The following is a 17,453-nucleotide window of genomic DNA, read 5'->3' as shown; positions in this document are numbered from 1 at the left end:
AGGAAAGTTATGACCTACCTAGACAGCATATTAAAAAGCAGAGACAAAAAAAAAAAAGCAGAGACATTACTTTGTCAACAAAGGTCCGTCTAGTCAAGGCTATGGTTTTTCCAGTGGTCAAGTATGGATTTGAGAGTTGGACTATGAAGAAAGCTGAGTGCTGAAGAATTGATACTTTTGAACTGTGGTGTTGGAGAAGACTCTTGAGAGTTCCTTGGACTGCAAGGAGATCCAACCAGTCCATCCTAGAGGAAATCAGTTCTGGGTGTTCATTGGAGGGACTGATGCTGAAGCTGAAACTCCAATACTTTGGCCACCTCATGTGAAGGGCTGACTCGTTGGGAAAGACCCTGAAGCTGGGAGAGATTGAGGGCAGGAGGAGAAGGGGGTGACAGAGGATGAGATGGCTGGATGGCATCACCGACTCGATGGACGTGCGTTTGGGTAAACTCTGGGAGTTGGTGATGGACAGGGAGGTCTAGCGTGCTGCGATTCATGGGGTAGCAGAGTCGGACACGACTCAGCAACTGAACTGAACTGAACTGAGGCTCCTTTCAGTTACCTCACATCTGGGAGTCAGCCTAGAGAGGGCTGGAGATTCAGGGCCTCTAAAATGGAAGCTCCCTCCTCTCTGTTCAACCCAAGGTCTCCTCTGTACTCTTCTCTGTTTTTGATTGGAATAAAACCATTAATCTAGTTTTCACTTCTCTGCCCCCATGGGTAAACTAGGTCCCTTCTATTTTCCTCCTGCCAAGGACATGTGCTACTAGCCCTGTGGAGCCTCTCCTTAGCCTGGACAACAAGAATCTGCCTAACTGGGTTCTTCCCTCCACTGGCTCAGCCTAGCATTGTCTGTGGCCCCATCCTGCCCCTGGAGAGCCTGAGATGAGAAGAAAACTTTTTGGTTTCCCTGTCATTTCCCAGTTTGTCCCTCTGCGCTCACATCAGTTCTGTGATTAGATGAAAACTGGGTTTGTTAATTTCATCACCACACTCTCCTGGTTAAATCACTGCAAGTGTATCCTGACCTCCCAACCTCACCCCCTCACCTCTATATTTGCATTTCCAAAAGTTGAAAGATGTGTTATCTCAACCGTTCTTTCTACTTCTCCTTAAACTGACATGCTGAGTTCCTCTAACTAGCATCTCTGAGCTCCAGGTGCCATCAACCATGAACAGACACATTAGTGACTTTAGTATTTACAAGTCATGCTTAAAGTGTCACATCCTCATTACAAGGTAACTCCCTAAGCAATTGCCTTTTGGAAGCTAAACCAAAAGAGGTTTAAAACTAAACTCAAGAACACACAGTGAAAAGGTACAGACCCTTTTATGTATAAGGAGAAGGGTGAGGAGCTTAGATCCTAGAGCAGGGAACTAGGTTTGATTCTTTGTGCCCTTCCTAGTCTAACGCAACATGTATATCTGTGTGAATGTTTGTTTATCAGTTCAGTTCAGTCGCTCAGTCATGTCCGACTCTTTGCGACCTCATGGATCGCATCATGCCAGGCCTCCCTGTCCATCACCAACTCACGGAGTTTACCCAAACTCATGTCCATCGAGTTGGTGATGCCATCCAACCATCTCATCCTCTGTCACCCCCTTCTCCTCCCGCCCCCAATCCCTCCCAGCATCAGGGTCTTTTCTAAAGAGTCAACCCTTCGCATGAGGTGGCCAGAGTATTGGAGTTTCAGCTTCAGCATCAGTCCTTCCAATGAACATCCAGGACTGATCTCCTTTAGGATGGACGTGTTGGATCTCCTTGCAGTCCAAGGGACTCTCAAGAGTCTTCTCCAACACCACAGTTCAAAAGCATCAATTCTTCTGCACTCAGCTTTCCTCACAGTCCATCTCTCACATCCAGACATGACCACTGGAAAAACCATAGCCTTGACCAGACGGACTTTTGTTGGCAAAGTAATGTCTCTGCTTTTTAATATGCTGTCTAGGTTGGTCACAACTTTCCTTCCAAGGAGTAAGCGTCTTTTAATTTCATGGCTGCAATCACCATCTGCAGTGATTTTGGAGCCCAAAAAAATATAGTCTGATACTGTTTCCACTGTTTCCCCATCTATTTCCCATGAAGTGATGGGACAAGATGCCATGATCTTAGTTTTCTGAATATTGAGCTTTAGGCCAACTTTTTCACTCTCCTCTTTCACTTTCATCAAGAGGCTCTTTAGTTCCTCTTCACTTTCTGCCATAAGGGTGGTGTCATCTGCATATCTGAGGGTATTGATATTTCTCCCAGCAATCTTGATTCCAGCTTGTGCTTCTTCCAGCCCAGCGTTTCTCATGATGTACTCTGCATATAAGTTAAATAAGCAGGGTGACAATATACAGCCTTGACGTACTCCTTTTCCTATTTGGAACCAGTCTGTTGTTCCATGTCCAGTTCTAACTGTTGCTTCCTGACCTGCATATGTTTATCAGGACATTGCAAATTATGAGTCCAATGCACAGGTTCTATCAATGGCTAGGAGCAGGTGGCTCGGTGATAAAGAATTCACCTGGGTTTGAGATCTGGTTTTGATTCCTGGGCTGGGAAGATCCACAGCGAAGGAAATGGCAACCCACTCTAGTATTCTTCCTGGGAAATCCCATGGACAGAGGAGCCTGGCAGGCTACACTCCATGCAGTTGCAAAAGAGTCAGACATGATTTAGCAACTAAACAACAACATCCTTCAGTATATTTTTACTATGAGATAATTTGTAAGTAAGGACATCATTGGATAAAAATGTTCAGGTATATGAAATGTTCAGATATACACGTGTGAATTTCCCTATCCTGAAACGGGCAGCTTCAGACCCTTGGAGGCACACAGTAATTGATCATCCCTCACACATTGATACCCATTCTTTCTCTAGCCCATCTCCTATATATATCTTATTGCCATAATTTCGTCTTCTATTTCCATTGCTCCTACTGTAGCCCAGATCACTATCATTTCTTCCTACGAATCCCTGACTCCCAACTTCACCCCTCCAATCTGCTTCACAGTGGTGCCCAATTTTTCTAGTATTTAATTCAGAACAAATAAGGCCTCTGCCTCCATGCTGCGCTGCAGATAATGTTCAAGCTGCTCAATGCCACTTTACGCGGTCCTTCTCCCCTATGCCTCGCCCCTTAATTTCATCTCTCTCCCTACAAGACGGTGAAACTCTATGGATTACCCTTGCTCTGGTCTCTGGACCTGTGGGTGATTTCTCCACCGTGGACCCTGGCCCAGGCCGTACGCTTTGCCAGCTTTTTGCCTACAGGTCCTTCAGTTTTCCACAAGAATCTCAACCGCTTCAGGAAAGCTTCCCAACTCGTGCACCGCCATCCAAAACACGTCCAATTAAAACACGTGCCGTTACCTACACTGTTTCGCCAGTTTGCTTGTTAGCTCTTTCCGGATTGTGAGCTTTGGGGGAAATAAGCTGACACTGTAGGAAGATCAGATGAGGCCTCCATTAAGAGACAGAGAAAGAAGTAAGAACACCACGTGCCTGCCAGCCTGCCTTCCGGCTACACAGATCCAAGCCTCAGGGAGTGACCTCACGTGCCTGCCTCTTGAGAGATCAGGCAGTGCGCACGCGCGGAGTTGGACGTCTCTCTAGAGCTAGAAAACTACCATAGCCAGATGATTTTGAGAATGTATCTTCCTCATCCAGCGCTATATCTCACAGAAGCCTCTGGCTTCACTCAGAGTTTGAAAGTTTTTCTTTCATGGGGGATGAAAACGGTAGGATCATCACGCATCTTTCCCTCTTACCTTGGAAACCGAGGCAGTCCCCACCTTCTTTGGGATGATGTTTATGACGCCTCCTTTAGTCTTGTTAGAGTTTGTTCAATCACGCTGGCAGCATTAGAAGTTCCGAGAAATGGAAATTGGAGAGGGAGTAGAAGAGGTGAGGCTTGCCGCACCAGCTCCTGAAACTGCTTACTACCTAGTGGAGGCAGGTGCTACAAGAGTAGGGGGTCCTTCTCCAACTCACGCTGGCCTGAAAGGTCTCGGTGCCCAGGGGTCCTGGTTCCCTAGGCATGACACGTTGGTGGCCCCTGGGCATCCATTGCGGAAGGAGAGGCCAAGGTAGTGGACCGCTGGCTGTCCTCAGTCTTGAAAGAAACTCCCTGAGAGGAACTCCAGACTCCCATTCTGCCTTTCTTTTGATCTTCAGTCACAAATTCCATCCTATTTTTTTTTAATTAAAATTTTTTTTCTTTTTGCCTGCGTTGGGTCTTTGTTGCAAGAGCAGCCTTCCTAGTAAGTGGCATGCTGGGTTAGTTGCCCTGGCATGCGGGATCTTAGTTCCCTAATCAGGGATGGAACCCACATCTGCTGGATTGGAAGACAGATTCTTAACCTCTGGACCGACAGGGAAGTCTGTCCACTCTATTTTTGCTTCAGGGATTCAACTCTCCCAGTCTGGGCGTAAGGACCCAGCCCACCCCCACCCCCAGTCCCTAAATCTTCCGCCTCTACTGATACCCTAGCTTCTCTCTCAGACAGTTCGACTCCATACTTTGCCCTGGCACTGCAGCACCAGTCCTCATTACTTTATATCGAGAATGCCACATCTCTCATGTCCCATTCCTGTTGGGGCTCCAGATTTGCCAGGGGCTTTTAGAAGCCTGCCTGGAGAGGACAGTTCATGGGCCTCAATTTCTCTACTTGATATGAAGTATGTTGGAGTCAAGACAGAGAGAAAGGGGTATGTTGAGATGGATGGTCTAGGTAATATTTCTCATTGATCCTTACTCTCTTTATTTGCAAAAATGGTTATCCTTAACCAGAAGGCCCAGTCCATCAGACTTCCCTTACCAGCCCTGCACCCTTTGCCTCCTACTCCACAGGAGAAATCAAAACCATTAGGGCATAGAAGAGAGAGAGCATCACTTCAGGCACTTCTGGCTCATATCAGTTATGTGACTGTGCTTGGCATTTGCAAGAATCAAGGTCATGCTTACAGGCTAGAAATAGAATCTGGAGGCTGTTGATGCACACTGGTGGGGCTCATACTGGGAAGTTGTAAAGATGAGACCATTCTGAGGGAGGATGAGCTTGAGAGGAAGGGGAAGTTGAAGGACCAGTCAAGTTTCAGTTCTGCAGCGACCAATGATTCTTGTGTGATCTTGGGTCTACGTACTCTCTAGGCCTCGATTTTCCTTTTAGATAATATGTGTGTGTCATAGAGGGGCATGGAGTAGTGGAGAGTGGTCGTTGACACCTTTTCTCTGTGTTACGAGTACTCCTGCTTTGTCTTTTGCCTGAAACGGTCCGCTAGTCAAAGCTGTGGTTTCTCCAGTGGTCATGTAGGGATGGGAGAGCTGGACAATAAAAAAGGCTGGGTGCAGAAGAACTGATGCCTTAGAACTGTGGTACTGGAGAAGACTCTGGAGAGTCCCTTGGACAGCAAGGCTATAAGACCAGTCCATCCTAAAGGAAATCAGCCCTGAATATTCATTGGAAGGACTGGTGCTGAAGTTGAGGCTCCAATATTTTGGCCACCTGACGTGAAAAGCTGATGGACTCACTAGAAAAGACCCTGATACTGGGAAAGATTGAAGGCAGGAGGAGAAGGGGATGACAGAGGATGAGATGGGTGGATGGCATCGCCGGCTCAATGGAAATGAATTTGAGTGGACTCTGGGAAATGGTGGCGGACAGGGAGGCCTGGCGTGCTGCAGTCCATGGGGTCACAAAGAGTCATAGAGGACTGACGGTCTGAACAAAGAACAAGAGTATTCAGATAGGAACAAAATTAGATTGTGAGTTTAGGTTCTCATCACACCACCAGAGGTCACCATTGACTAACTATTTGTCTGAAGAGCACTTAGTCACAATTTGAAAACAGCCCTGTTACTTTCAGTAGTTTAATACATATTACTTAGAAAAATCAAACAATGTCTTAGGTAAAGTTTTCGATTTATACAGTACCCTTAATCAAAAAAGACAGAGAAGTCTGTTAAGACAGTGGTTCCCAAACTTTGTTGCATACTGGAATCTTTAAAAATACTGAAGCATGTGAAAAGATGCTCGATGTCACTAATTCAAGAAATTCAAATCAAAACTACAATGAGGTAACACCTAATACAGGTCAAAATGGCAATCATCAAAAAGTCTACAAATCATAGATGCCAGAGAGGGTGTGGAGGAAAGAAAACCCTCCTATAACGTTGGTGAGAATGTAAACACAGTGCAGCTGCTATGAAATATGGAAGTTCCTTAAAAGTCTAAAAACAGATCGACATATGATCCAGCAATACCACTCCTCAGTATATATCTGGAAAATATGAATACTGTAACTCCAAAGGTACGTGCATCCCAATGTTTGCAGCAGCACTTTTTTTTTTTTTTTTTTAGATTCTGTGTTGTTTATTACTGTCCAAATACATGAAGTTCTGATGAAATAAAATCATATGGTACAGATAAAAACAGGCCATGAGAGCCCAGAGTTGTTTTAGGGCCAAATGGCAGACCACTCAACAGTTCACATTTTAGGAATTCAAAATGCTTAAAAATTGATAAGGTGGTTTCTGAAAAAGAAAGAGAAGGAAAAAAGGAAGAAAAAAAGACAAAAAGGAGGAAGGGAGGGGGCAGACAGAAACGATTGAGGAAATGTTAGCTCACGAGAAAGCCTGACTTAGAAAGAAGTGACAAATGCATAAAAAAATGCATAAACTTTGTGCAGATTAATGCAATAGTAAACAGCAGAATACATAGGCCTCATAATACTTCTGTAATGGCATACATATAATGTCTCTATACTTTTGGAAAATATGCAGATGCTAATTAAAGATCATTCTAGATAAAAATACACATTTCTCTAAAGTGACGATGGGGGTGAGGGGAGGCGGGATCTGGTCTCAGGGCACATCCCCGCATATGAACAAAGATGAAACTATGGGGTATTTTTTGGTAATTCTAGTGAATATGGCAGCAAAAATTTGTTGTAAGGATGTTGGCTGGTTTTAAGAGGGTTATTTTCAAATATAACCTTATAGCTGCATTTGTAAAAAAAAAAAAAAAATCTTTGTGAAAAGTTAATTTTATTAACCCTGAAGAATGTCTCTATTGACATCTCTTTCTAAGATAAACCCATTTGCAGCAGCACTATTTATAAAAGTCAGGACATGGAAGCAAGCTAAATGTCCATCAACAAATGGATGAATAAAGAAGATGCAGTGTGTGTGTGTGTGTGTGTGTGTGTGTGTGTTGTGTGTGTGTGCGCAGTGAAACATTACTCAGCCATAAAAAGGAATGAAATAATGCCACTTGCAGAAATGTGGATGGACCTGGAGGTTACCATACTAAGTAAATAAGACAGAGAAAGACAAATATCATATGAGATCACTCATATGTGGAATCTAAAATGTGATACAAATGAATTTACTTATAAAACAGAAGTAGACATGCTGACATAGAAAACAAACTGTTGGTCACCAAAGGAGAAAAGCGAGAGGGGCAGGTTTGGAATCGGGGATTAATAGATTTGTTGTTGTTGTGAAAGTTGCTCAGTCGTGTCTGACTCTTTGTGACCCCATGGACTGTAGCCTGCCAGGCTCCTCTGTCCATGGAATTCTCCAGGCAAGGATACTGGAGTGGGTTGCCATTCCTTTTTCCAGGGGATCTTCCTGACCCAGGAATCAAACCCGGGTCTCCTGCATTGCAGGCTGATTCTTTACCATCTGAGCCACCAGGAAGCCCCTTAATAGATACACGTTATTATATATAAAACAGTGAATTGGGCATGGTGTGATCTTGAGAGCAACTCTTCCTTTCTGTAGAAGCCATCAAGATGATCTAAACACTAAGAGTCGTAAGACTTACTTGAGTAAGAGGTTAATATCTTATGTCACCTTACTGTCCAGGTGCCAACCTCTGAATGCCCTAGCTTTGCCCATTCTGGTGTCTAAGTGCCAGGTCATCAGTGGAGGTAAAGAATGCCCAGTGAGTCCCTAGCAATCTTCCAAGAGCTCTACAGCTGAAACTCACTCCTGCTTGAGGCTTCTAAAATTCCTAATAATAGCAAAGGTTCTATTAAGATAATACATGTCCTAGGGTTACAGCTGAGATTACTGCTCTTGCATTCAGAAAACCCATAGAGAAGAAAAGTTAGTCTATATGGTCTTCAGGCTCCCATCTACTGAGATGTTTGTTTTCCCCATTGATTTTCCACAGTCATTCCTCTCCCTGTGGGTGTGAGGTTTTTCTGATGCTGTTTCCATCCTTATTTCCTTTCCCTCCAGTCCAGGACTGTGGGAAACCAGAGGGGCTGAGTATGGCCCCCATCACCTCCCCACTATCCTTGGTGGCCTGGGGTACACAGGGAGGCATGAGGCTGCTCAGACCCCATTATCTATCCTCACCTCAGTACCACTTCTGCAGGGCCTCTGGCATCACTGACTACCACCTCTTTATTTTGTTGTTGTTTCCTAGTCCTTAGCTCTTAGATTCTTTAAGTCTCAGATTTTTGTCATTTGATCCTCTCCTGGGCCCCTCTTGTGTGATGGTGCAGAAAGTGGGTTTGGGTAGAGCCAGTATCCCTTCAAAGGGACACATACCTGCTTTTAACTCCTTTTCCCCTTCAAACCCTCTCTCTCACCTCAGTTTAGCACATTTTGAATAGTCAGAGTGGTTTGGGAGGCAACTGGTCCCACCAGATGGCATAATTTCCCAAATCCTTTTGTACTATAAATCCATCTAAAATTTTAAAACTTAAAATATATGAATTAGATTCTCTGGTTCTTCTCTCATTCTTTCTCTGAGGGCAGTGAGTATATAATTCCCTGGTTTCTGCTGCCTAAATTGGGGGAAAGAGTCTTGGTCACAGAAAAACATCAGAAATAACAGTTAAGACACCAACATGTAATAGTACAAAGGAATGTCTGAGACATCTACAACATGCTGAGCACAGTGCCAAATATCCCCTGAATGCAGCATTCCAAATATCAAGGAGAGATAAGAAAGCCTTCCTAACTGATCAATGCAAAGAAATAGAGGAAAACAATAGAATGGGAAAGACTAGAGATCTCTTCAAGAAAATTAGAGATACCAAGGGAACATTTCATGCAAAGATGGGCACAATAAAGGACAGATATGGTATGGACCTAACAGAAGCAGAAGATATTAAGAACAGGTGGCAAGAATACACAGAAGAACTGTACAAAAAAGATCTTCATGACCCAGATAATCACAATGGTGTGATCACTCACCTAGAGCAAGACATCCTGGAATGTGAAGTCAAGTGGGCCTGAGGAAGCATCACTATGAACAAAGTTAGAGGAGGTGATGAAATTCCAGCTGAGCTATTTCAAATCCTAAAAGATGATGCTGTGAAAGTGCTGCATTCAATATGCCAGCAAATTTGGAAAACTCAGCAGTGGCCACAGGACTGGAAAAGGTCAGTTTTCATTCCAATCCCAATGCCAAATAACGTTCAAACCACCACACAATTGCACTCATTTCACATGCTAGCAAAGTAATGCTTAAAATTCTCCAAACTAGGCTGTAACAGTATATGAACCGAGAACTTCCAGATGCTTAAGCTGGATTTAGAAAAGACAGCGGAACCAGAGATCAAATTGCCAACATCTGTTGGATCATAGAAAAAAGCAAGAGAGCTCCAGAAAAAACATCTACTTCTGCTTCATTGACTATGCTAAAGCCTTTGACTGTATGGATCACAACAAACCGGAAAAATCTTCAAGAGGTGGGAATACCAGACCACCTTACCTACCTCCTGAGAAATCTGTATGCAGGTCAGGAAGCAACAGTTAGAAGTGGACATGGAACAACGGACTAGCTCCAAGTTGGGAAAGGAGTACGTCAAGGCTGCATATTGTCACCCTGCTTATTTAACTTATATGCAGAGTACATCATACAAAATGCAGAGCTGGATGAAGCACAAGCTGGAATCAAGATTGCCGGGAGAAATATCAATAACCTCAGATACACAGATGACACCATCCTTATGGCAGAAAGCGAAGAGGAACTGAAGAGCCTCTTGATGAAAGTAAAAGAGGAGAGTGAAAAAGCTGGCTTAAAACTCAACATTCAAAAAACTAAGATCATGGCATCCAGTCCCATCCCTTTATGGCAAATAGATGGGGAAACAATGGAAACAGTGACAGACTTTATTTTCTTGGGCTCCAAAATCACTGCAGATGGTGACTGCAGCCATGAAATTAAAAGATGCTTTTGTTCCTTGGAAGAAAAGCTATGACCAACCTATACAGCATGTTAAAAAGCAGAGACATTACTTTGCTGACAAAGGCCCATCTAGTTAAAGCTATGGTTTTTCCAGTAGTCGTGTATGGATGTGAGACTTGGACTATAAAGAAAGCTGAACTCCGAAGAATTGACGCTTTTGAACTGTGGTGTTGCAGAATACTCTTGAGAGTCCCTTGGACAGCAAGGCGATCAAACCAGTCAATCCTAAGGGAAATCAACCCTGAATATTCATTAGAAGGATTGATGCTGACACTTAACTATGGCCACTTGATACAATGAACTAACTCATTGGAAAAGCCCCTGATGCTGGGAAAGACTGAAGGCAGGAGGAGAAGGGGACGACAGAGGATGAGATGGTTGGATGGCATCAATTACTCGATGGACATGAGTTTGAGCAAGCTTTGGGAGTTGGTGATGGACAGGGAAGCCTGGAGTGTTGCAGTCCATGGGGTTGCAAAGAGTCAGACACGACCGAGCGACTGAAATGAACTGATTTATCTGATGATGGATAATTGTTTTTTTTCAGGTTTTTACTATTACATATAATGTTAATATGTGTATGAAAATGTGTGTACAAGTGATTTTAAGGATATATGCCTTCAGTCCTTTTGGGTAAACACCTTGGAGTAGAATGGTTGGATCATATGGTAGGTACACATTCAACTTTCTAAGAGACTACCAAACTGTTTCAAAAGCTATTGTACCATTTGACACCCGCACCAATTTCTCCATATCCTCATCAATGCTTATAATGATGAATCTTTTTAATTTTAGTCTATAATAAATGTATCATGGTCTTTAATGGTGGTTTTGTTGTGTATTTCTCTAAAGACGAATGATGCTGAGCAACATGCAGAAATCCTATAAGCTGTTAGTTGCTCAGTCCTGTCTGACTCTTTACAACCCCATGGACTGTAGCCTGCCAGGCTCCTCTGTCCATGGAATTCTCCAGACAAGATTTCTGGAGAGTGGGTTGCAGATTCTGATTAGTGCTCTTACAAAAGATATCCTACAGTGCTCTCTAGCCCTTTCCAGCTAGAGACTACAGAGCAAGGAGTCAGCAATCTGCAAACCGAAGAGGACTCTCACCCACGTATGCTGGTACCTTGATCTTGGACTTCCCCAGCCTCCAGAACTGTGAGAAATTTCTGTTGTTATACGCTGCCCAATCTGTGGTATTTTGTTATCACAGCCCAAATGGATTAAGACAGTGGCCATCTGTAAGTTAAGAGAGACCTTCGGAGAAACCAGTACTGCAGAAACCTTGACCAGGCCTCCAGAATTGTGAAAAAAATTTTTTGTTGTTAAGCCATTCATTCTGTGGTTATTCTGTTATGAATGCCCTAGCAGACTAACCTAGCCTCGAACAAGGACATGATAGCATGCCCACTAACGTCTCTGCATTTGTTGCTGCTGCTGCTAAGTCGCTTCAGTCATGTCCAACTCTGTGCAACCCCACAGACAACAGCCCACAGCCTCCACCATCCCTGGGATTCTCCAGGCAAGAACACTGGAGTGGGTTGCCATTGCCTTCTCTGCTGCATTTGTTACAGGAGGGCAAATAGGCAGCTCTTGTTCAGAGCTATGGACAAACGGGGAAACCAGGCACCCTGCCACCTTCCCTTTGTTAGCATGTCTGATCTCTAAGAATCTTAGATGAGCCAGACACAGGTGTAAGGGAGAAGTGGCTATCTCTGGAAGGGACTGGAGTTCCAGGCTTTGAGCAATTTCACACTTTACCCAAAATAAACATTTTTTAAATATTTATTTTTAACTGGAGGATAATTGCTTTACAATACCACATTGGTTTCTGTCATACATCAGCACAAGTCAGCCACAAGTATACGTGTGTCCCTCCCCTAAGTAAACGTTTTAATGTAGGTGAAATTACAATAACATTGTAATTTTAGTCTCAAATTTTTAATTTAGCACTAAAATTGTCATTTTCAGCCTTACAGGAAAGAATCAAAAGAGGACCATAAGACAAATATTCACGAAGTGTTGTATCTAAAAGAAGTTGTATCTAAAAGAATGAGTTGTGGGCTGTGTTAGGCTGGTTATTTTCTATCAGAGCCTTCCATGAGTTTCTAGCCCCAGCTTGCTGACCAGAGCAAACCTCCTTCTTCATGTCCTGGTCTCACTGAGTTTGGTGAACTGTTATCTCACCAAGTCCCTAGTAGTTGGGTGAAGCAGTTTATACTGAGGACAACTTTATTCATCAACGGGGTTTAGGAAATGGAGGTAGAATTTAATTCATTTTAGTCCAATTGCACCTAATTTGTAAATTCTTAGAAGAAAAAAGGTCATGAGGGTGACAAAAGGCAATTTTGCTTTTTCTTTTCAGTCCTGTCCCTGCGTGCCAAAAGACAGACAGCATCCCTCAGTCCATACTTAGATTGTTTTTTTTTCCTGGATGAATTGGGAAGAGTACCTCCAATACCTGCTTCATCTAAACTGTGTTGTTGTTTTTTTAATGAGAATTTGCAACCACGAGCTCCATACTGAGATGTCAGGAATAGATACAGAATACGGATTAGATAGAATACACAGAAGAACTATACAAAAAAGATCTTCATGACCCAGATAATCATGATGGTATGATCACTCACCTAAAGCCAGACATCTTGGAGTGCGAAGTCGAGTGGGCCTTAGGAAGCATCACTGTGAACAAAGCTAGTGGAGGTGATGGAATTCCAGTTGAGCTATTTCAAATCCTAAAAGATGATGCTGTGAAAGTGCTGCACTCAATATGCCAACAAATTTGGAAAATTCAGCAGTGGCCACAGGACTGGAAAAGGTCACTTTTCATTCCAATCCCAAAGAAAGGAAATGCCAAAGAATGCTCAAACTACTGCACAATTGCACTCATCACACACCCTACTAAAGTAATGCTCAAAATTCTCCAAGCCAAGTTTCAACAGTTTGTGAACTATGAATTTCTATATGTTCAAGCTGGATTGAGAAAAAGCAGAGGAACCAGAGATCAAATTGCCAACATCCGCTGGATCATCGAAAAAGCAAGAATTCCACAAAAACATCTATTTCTGCTTTATTGACTATGCCAAAGCCTTTGATTGTGTGGATAACAACGAACTGTGGAAAATTCTTCAAGAAATGGGAATACCACACCACCTGACCTGCCTCTTGAGAAATCTGTATGCAGGTCAGGAAACAACAGTTAGAACTGGACACGGAACAGACTGGTTCCAAACAGGAAAAGGAGTACGTCAAGGCTGTATATTGTCACCCTGCTTATTTAACTTATATGCAGAGTACATCATGAGAAACACTGGGCTGGATGAGCACAAGCTGGAATCAAGATTGCCGGGAGAAGTATCAATAACCTCAGATATGCAGATGACACCACCCTTATGGCAGAAAGTGAAGAAGAACTAAAGAGCCTCTTGATGAAAGTAAAAGAGGAGAGTGAAAAACCTGGCTTAAAGCTCAACATTCAGAAAACTAAGATCATGGCATCTGGTCCCATCACTTCATGGCAAAGAGACGGGGAAACAGTGACACACTTAATTTTTTTGGGCTCCAAAATCACTGAGATGGTGATTGCAGCCATGAAATCAAAAGACGCTTACTCCTTGGAAGGAAGTTATGACCAACCTAGACAGCATATTAAAAAGCAGAGACATTGCCAACAAAGGTCCATCTAGTCAAAGCTATGGTTTTTCCAGTATTCATGTATGGATGTAGGAGTTGGACCATAAAGAAAGCTGAGCGCTGAAGAATTGATGCTTTTGAACTGTGGTGTTGGAGACGACTCCTTGGACTGCAAAGAGACCCAACCAGTCCATCCTAAAGGAAATCAGTCCTGAATATTCATAGGAAGGACTGATGCTGAACCTGAAACTCCAATACTTTGGCCACCTGATGTGAAGAACTGACTCACTGGAAAAGACCCCGATACTGGGAAAGATTGGGGGCAGGGGGAGAAGGGGACGACAGAGGATGAGATGGTTGTATGGCATCACCAACTCAATGGACATGAGTTTGAGTAAACTCCAGGAGTTGGAGATGGACAGGGAGGCCTGGCGTGTTGCAGTCCATGGGGTCGCAAAGAGTCAGACACGACTGAGCGACTGAACTGAACTGAAATGAATCTTGGGCAAACTGGAGTGAGAACCAGTGGGTTCCATCCTTAGTCCTTCTATCCTTTGGGCTCAAACTAATCTTTTTCAAATATCTGGAGTTCATTAGATGATATCCACGCTTCTTCAGCAAATATTTATTTTGCCAAGCACGTTCTAGGAGTTCCTCTTTCCAACTAAACCATTGTGAGATATCCAGTGCTTCGGAGCAACTCTTCCGTTTAGCCCGAAGTTGACCTGTGTGCACTCCACTTCAGTTTTTGCAGCCCTGTTCTCCAGAAGCTCACAGGCTGCAGCAAGTAGAAAAGGGTACAACAGATGATCAAGTACTTAAACGGCCTCAAGGGCCTAAACATCTCGCCCGGCCCAAAGCAGTATCATGAAAACATAAAGGGAAAGACATACTGGTTCCCGCGCCCGCTAACTCTTGGGCGCGGCACGCGGTCCGAGATCCAGCGAGGCGCGGCCGCGGGCGGGCGCGTCCTCACCTCCGGCTCCACCCTCACGGTGTAGCTGCCTCTTTAAGAATCGGCGCCGCAGGCTGGTCGGCCTGGTGCTCACGTGACTCGGCTCTGTGCAATCGCTCGCGGAAGTGGTCCAGCCTGCACGGCTGGCGCGGGGTCTCCCGGTGCCCGGCGGGGCTGGCCGGCCGGAGCGGGCACCGCCGGGCGGCCCGCCGCCAGTCGCCAGGATGGTACAGTTATACAACCTGCACCCGTTTGGCTCGCAGCAGGTCGTGCCCTGCAAGCTGGAGCCCGAGCGCTTCTGCGGCGGGGGACGCGATACGCTGTTCGTGGCGGCTGGCTGCAAGGTGGAGGCGTTCACCGTGGTCGGCCAGGAGCTGTGCCAGCCGAGGTGCGTCTTCTCCACGCTGGGCAGGGTGCTGCGCCTGGCCTACAGCGAGGCCGGTAAGTAGGGGCGGGGGAAGGGGCGCCTCGCCCCCGCGCTGGGGCCTCCTTGGAGGGCCGAGTGACGCCAGCAGCTCTGGGTAGGGAAGGACTTCCTGCTTGCAGGGTGGTCTCGCCCGGTCCGGCGGCTAATGGAAGGTGAGAGCTGTGCGGTTGTCCTGGCAACCACAGGAGAGAGCAGGCCTCTGGTGGGCCGGGGAAATGCTGGTGGTTTTTGCTCTTCTGGAGTCCTCGCTGGAAAGGCCCTTGGTTGGGTGACTGGATTCCACTCAACTCAGACACTTGAAACCAAAACAAACCAAGTCAGACTCTTTTATTATAGAAAACAAGTACATACAGAAGTAGGGAGAATGGTGTCCTGAACCCCCGGTTAATCCCATCTGCAAGAATTATGCCAACTCGCGGCCAGTCCTTAATCTATTTCCTGTCCATTTTTGAAAGCTCACAAGACCTGCTGATTTTTTAAATCAGTGTAAGTATAACTCGGGTCTTAGGCCCCTTTCCCCCAGAAAAGGAGCATCCGCTACTCCTTTTCCCCTAGAAATGTGAAGCAGTTCCAAGGGGATACTGAATGGGCATATCCCTATTTTAGAAACATCCAAATTTAAAAATAGGCACTTTGGGACTTTCCTGGTGGTCTAGTGGTTAAGACTCTTCACTTCCACTGCACAGGGCGTGGATTGATCCCTGGTGGGGAACTAAGATCCTGCATGCCAAGTGCAAACCCTCCCCGCCAATCCCGGCAAAAGATGCAAATAGGTAGAAATAGGTACTTCAGTTTACAGAAGAATTCACCATAGAATTCTTTTAACTGTCTAATAATACACTTAAAATTTGAATTCTGCTTTTCAATAAATTGCAGTGTTTAAGATGGAAAAGCCTGTGACTGAGGTATTTACTAATAAAGTGAAGTGCAAGAACCTGGAGGATTGTAGGGCTCTGTCTAAACTCTGTCCACAACTGACTGTGTGTGAGTTTATAGAAACTTTTGGGTCTTCGTTTGTGGTTTGTTTGTTTTTTTTTTTATAAAGTGGAAAACTAGATCAGTGATTTCCAGACCTTGGAATTTGGTGGATCAGCAAAAAAACTACAGGGCTACCATACGCAGTATCTGACTGTTCATTTTGTCGAGTAAAGATGCATGTTAAAAAAAATGAAAAGCACTATTATTTACTATTATTTATATAAAAATACCTAGCTCTGAACTTTGGATGCCTTTGCTTTATGAACAACTTATTATATTGTTACTACTTTTTCTTTTTGAATAGTTTAGACATCAATAGGGGCCTTCAGTTCTGCAGACCAGTTTGAAAAACACTTACTAGATCTGTAAATTCTCTGTCAGCAAACAGCTCTGATTTTGGTATTTTTAATGATATTGCTCTCCTAATCATTTCACAATATTAGTAGTTTTCCTCACCTCCTTTTTAGACTTATGAATTCTTACCTTCAAGAGCTCTATTGAGTGACAGGCTCACCAGTTTCAACATTAGTATGTGTGTGTGTGCTGGTGGGGGGCAGATAACCACTACTTACATGATTGGCCCCATTCTTCCAAATGGACATTTAATGTGGAATTGTCAGTGACCGGCACTCTGTGAACCTGTAACTTTCTTGCCTGTCAGTAGTGGTGATTCTAGGGAATCCTTTGATGCCTCTACTGGTGTTAAGAATCATTTAGGGTAGCTTAAAAAGATTCCTGGACCTCAGAGAAGCAGTAACAGTTTCCTGGGGTGTGGCCCAGCATTAGGTGAGTCTCCTGTTTAGTCAGGATTGAGAATCACTGATCTAGAGTCATACTGACTGCCGTAGGCAGTGAGTAGCATGGTGGTACTGATGTCTTGAAGTTAACAAAGATGCTTTTGTAATTCTGTTGACTGTCTTAAAAAAAATTAGGAAGTCATGTGGTATGGTGTTAGCATAAGTCAGATAGCTCAAGGGTAACTTTCAGCTTGAACTTAATGCTTGGGTGCAGCTTCTTCCAAATGTAGGTAGAGAACTGCTAGATATGCTGATATCCAGATAACTCCTCTTACACATCTCAGCTTTTTCCTCTTGGCCTCTTTCCTCCCACTAACCCTGGCTTGGACTTGGGGATTCCTGCTCTACACTCAGTGTCTCCCCTACTCTCATCCCATTAAAAACAAAGTGAATCTTAGATCAGCAATTTCTGTTCACTATAAATGCTTTGCAGATTCTTAAACAAGAAGAAAACATTTTCAAT

The 17,453-nt window shown here is 44.1% G+C and overlaps 1 protein-coding gene across 4 annotated transcripts in view; it reads left to right on the top strand.

Annotated features, from left to right (window-relative positions):
• Positions 1–14,871: 14,871 nt before the first annotated feature.
• The window catches only part of HPS3 (HPS3 biogenesis of lysosomal organelles complex 2 subunit 1), a 39,969-nt gene continuing 37,387 nt past the window's right edge, over positions 14,872–17,453 (top strand). For 3 of the 4 annotated variants that reach the window (XR_006270438.1, XR_006270439.1, XM_043474057.1), the window contains exon 1: positions 14,872–15,229. Coding sequence is in view for 2 of the 4 variants with exons in the window: in XM_043474057.1 (XP_043329992.1) it covers positions 15,013–15,229 (217 nt within the window). In the remaining 2 variants the exon portion in view is untranslated. The remainder of the gene's footprint in view (positions 15,230–17,453) is intronic. The other variant, XM_043474055.1, reaches the window with a different exon arrangement.

The sequence above is a fragment of the Cervus canadensis genome, chromosome 7 (assembly GCF_019320065.1).
Source record: "Cervus canadensis isolate Bull #8, Minnesota chromosome 7, ASM1932006v1, whole genome shotgun sequence".
NCBI lineage: Eukaryota > Metazoa > Chordata > Mammalia > Artiodactyla > Cervidae > Cervus > Cervus canadensis.
Note: the sequence above shows the minus strand (reverse complement) of the source record. Positions and strands in the feature narration are given on the sequence as shown.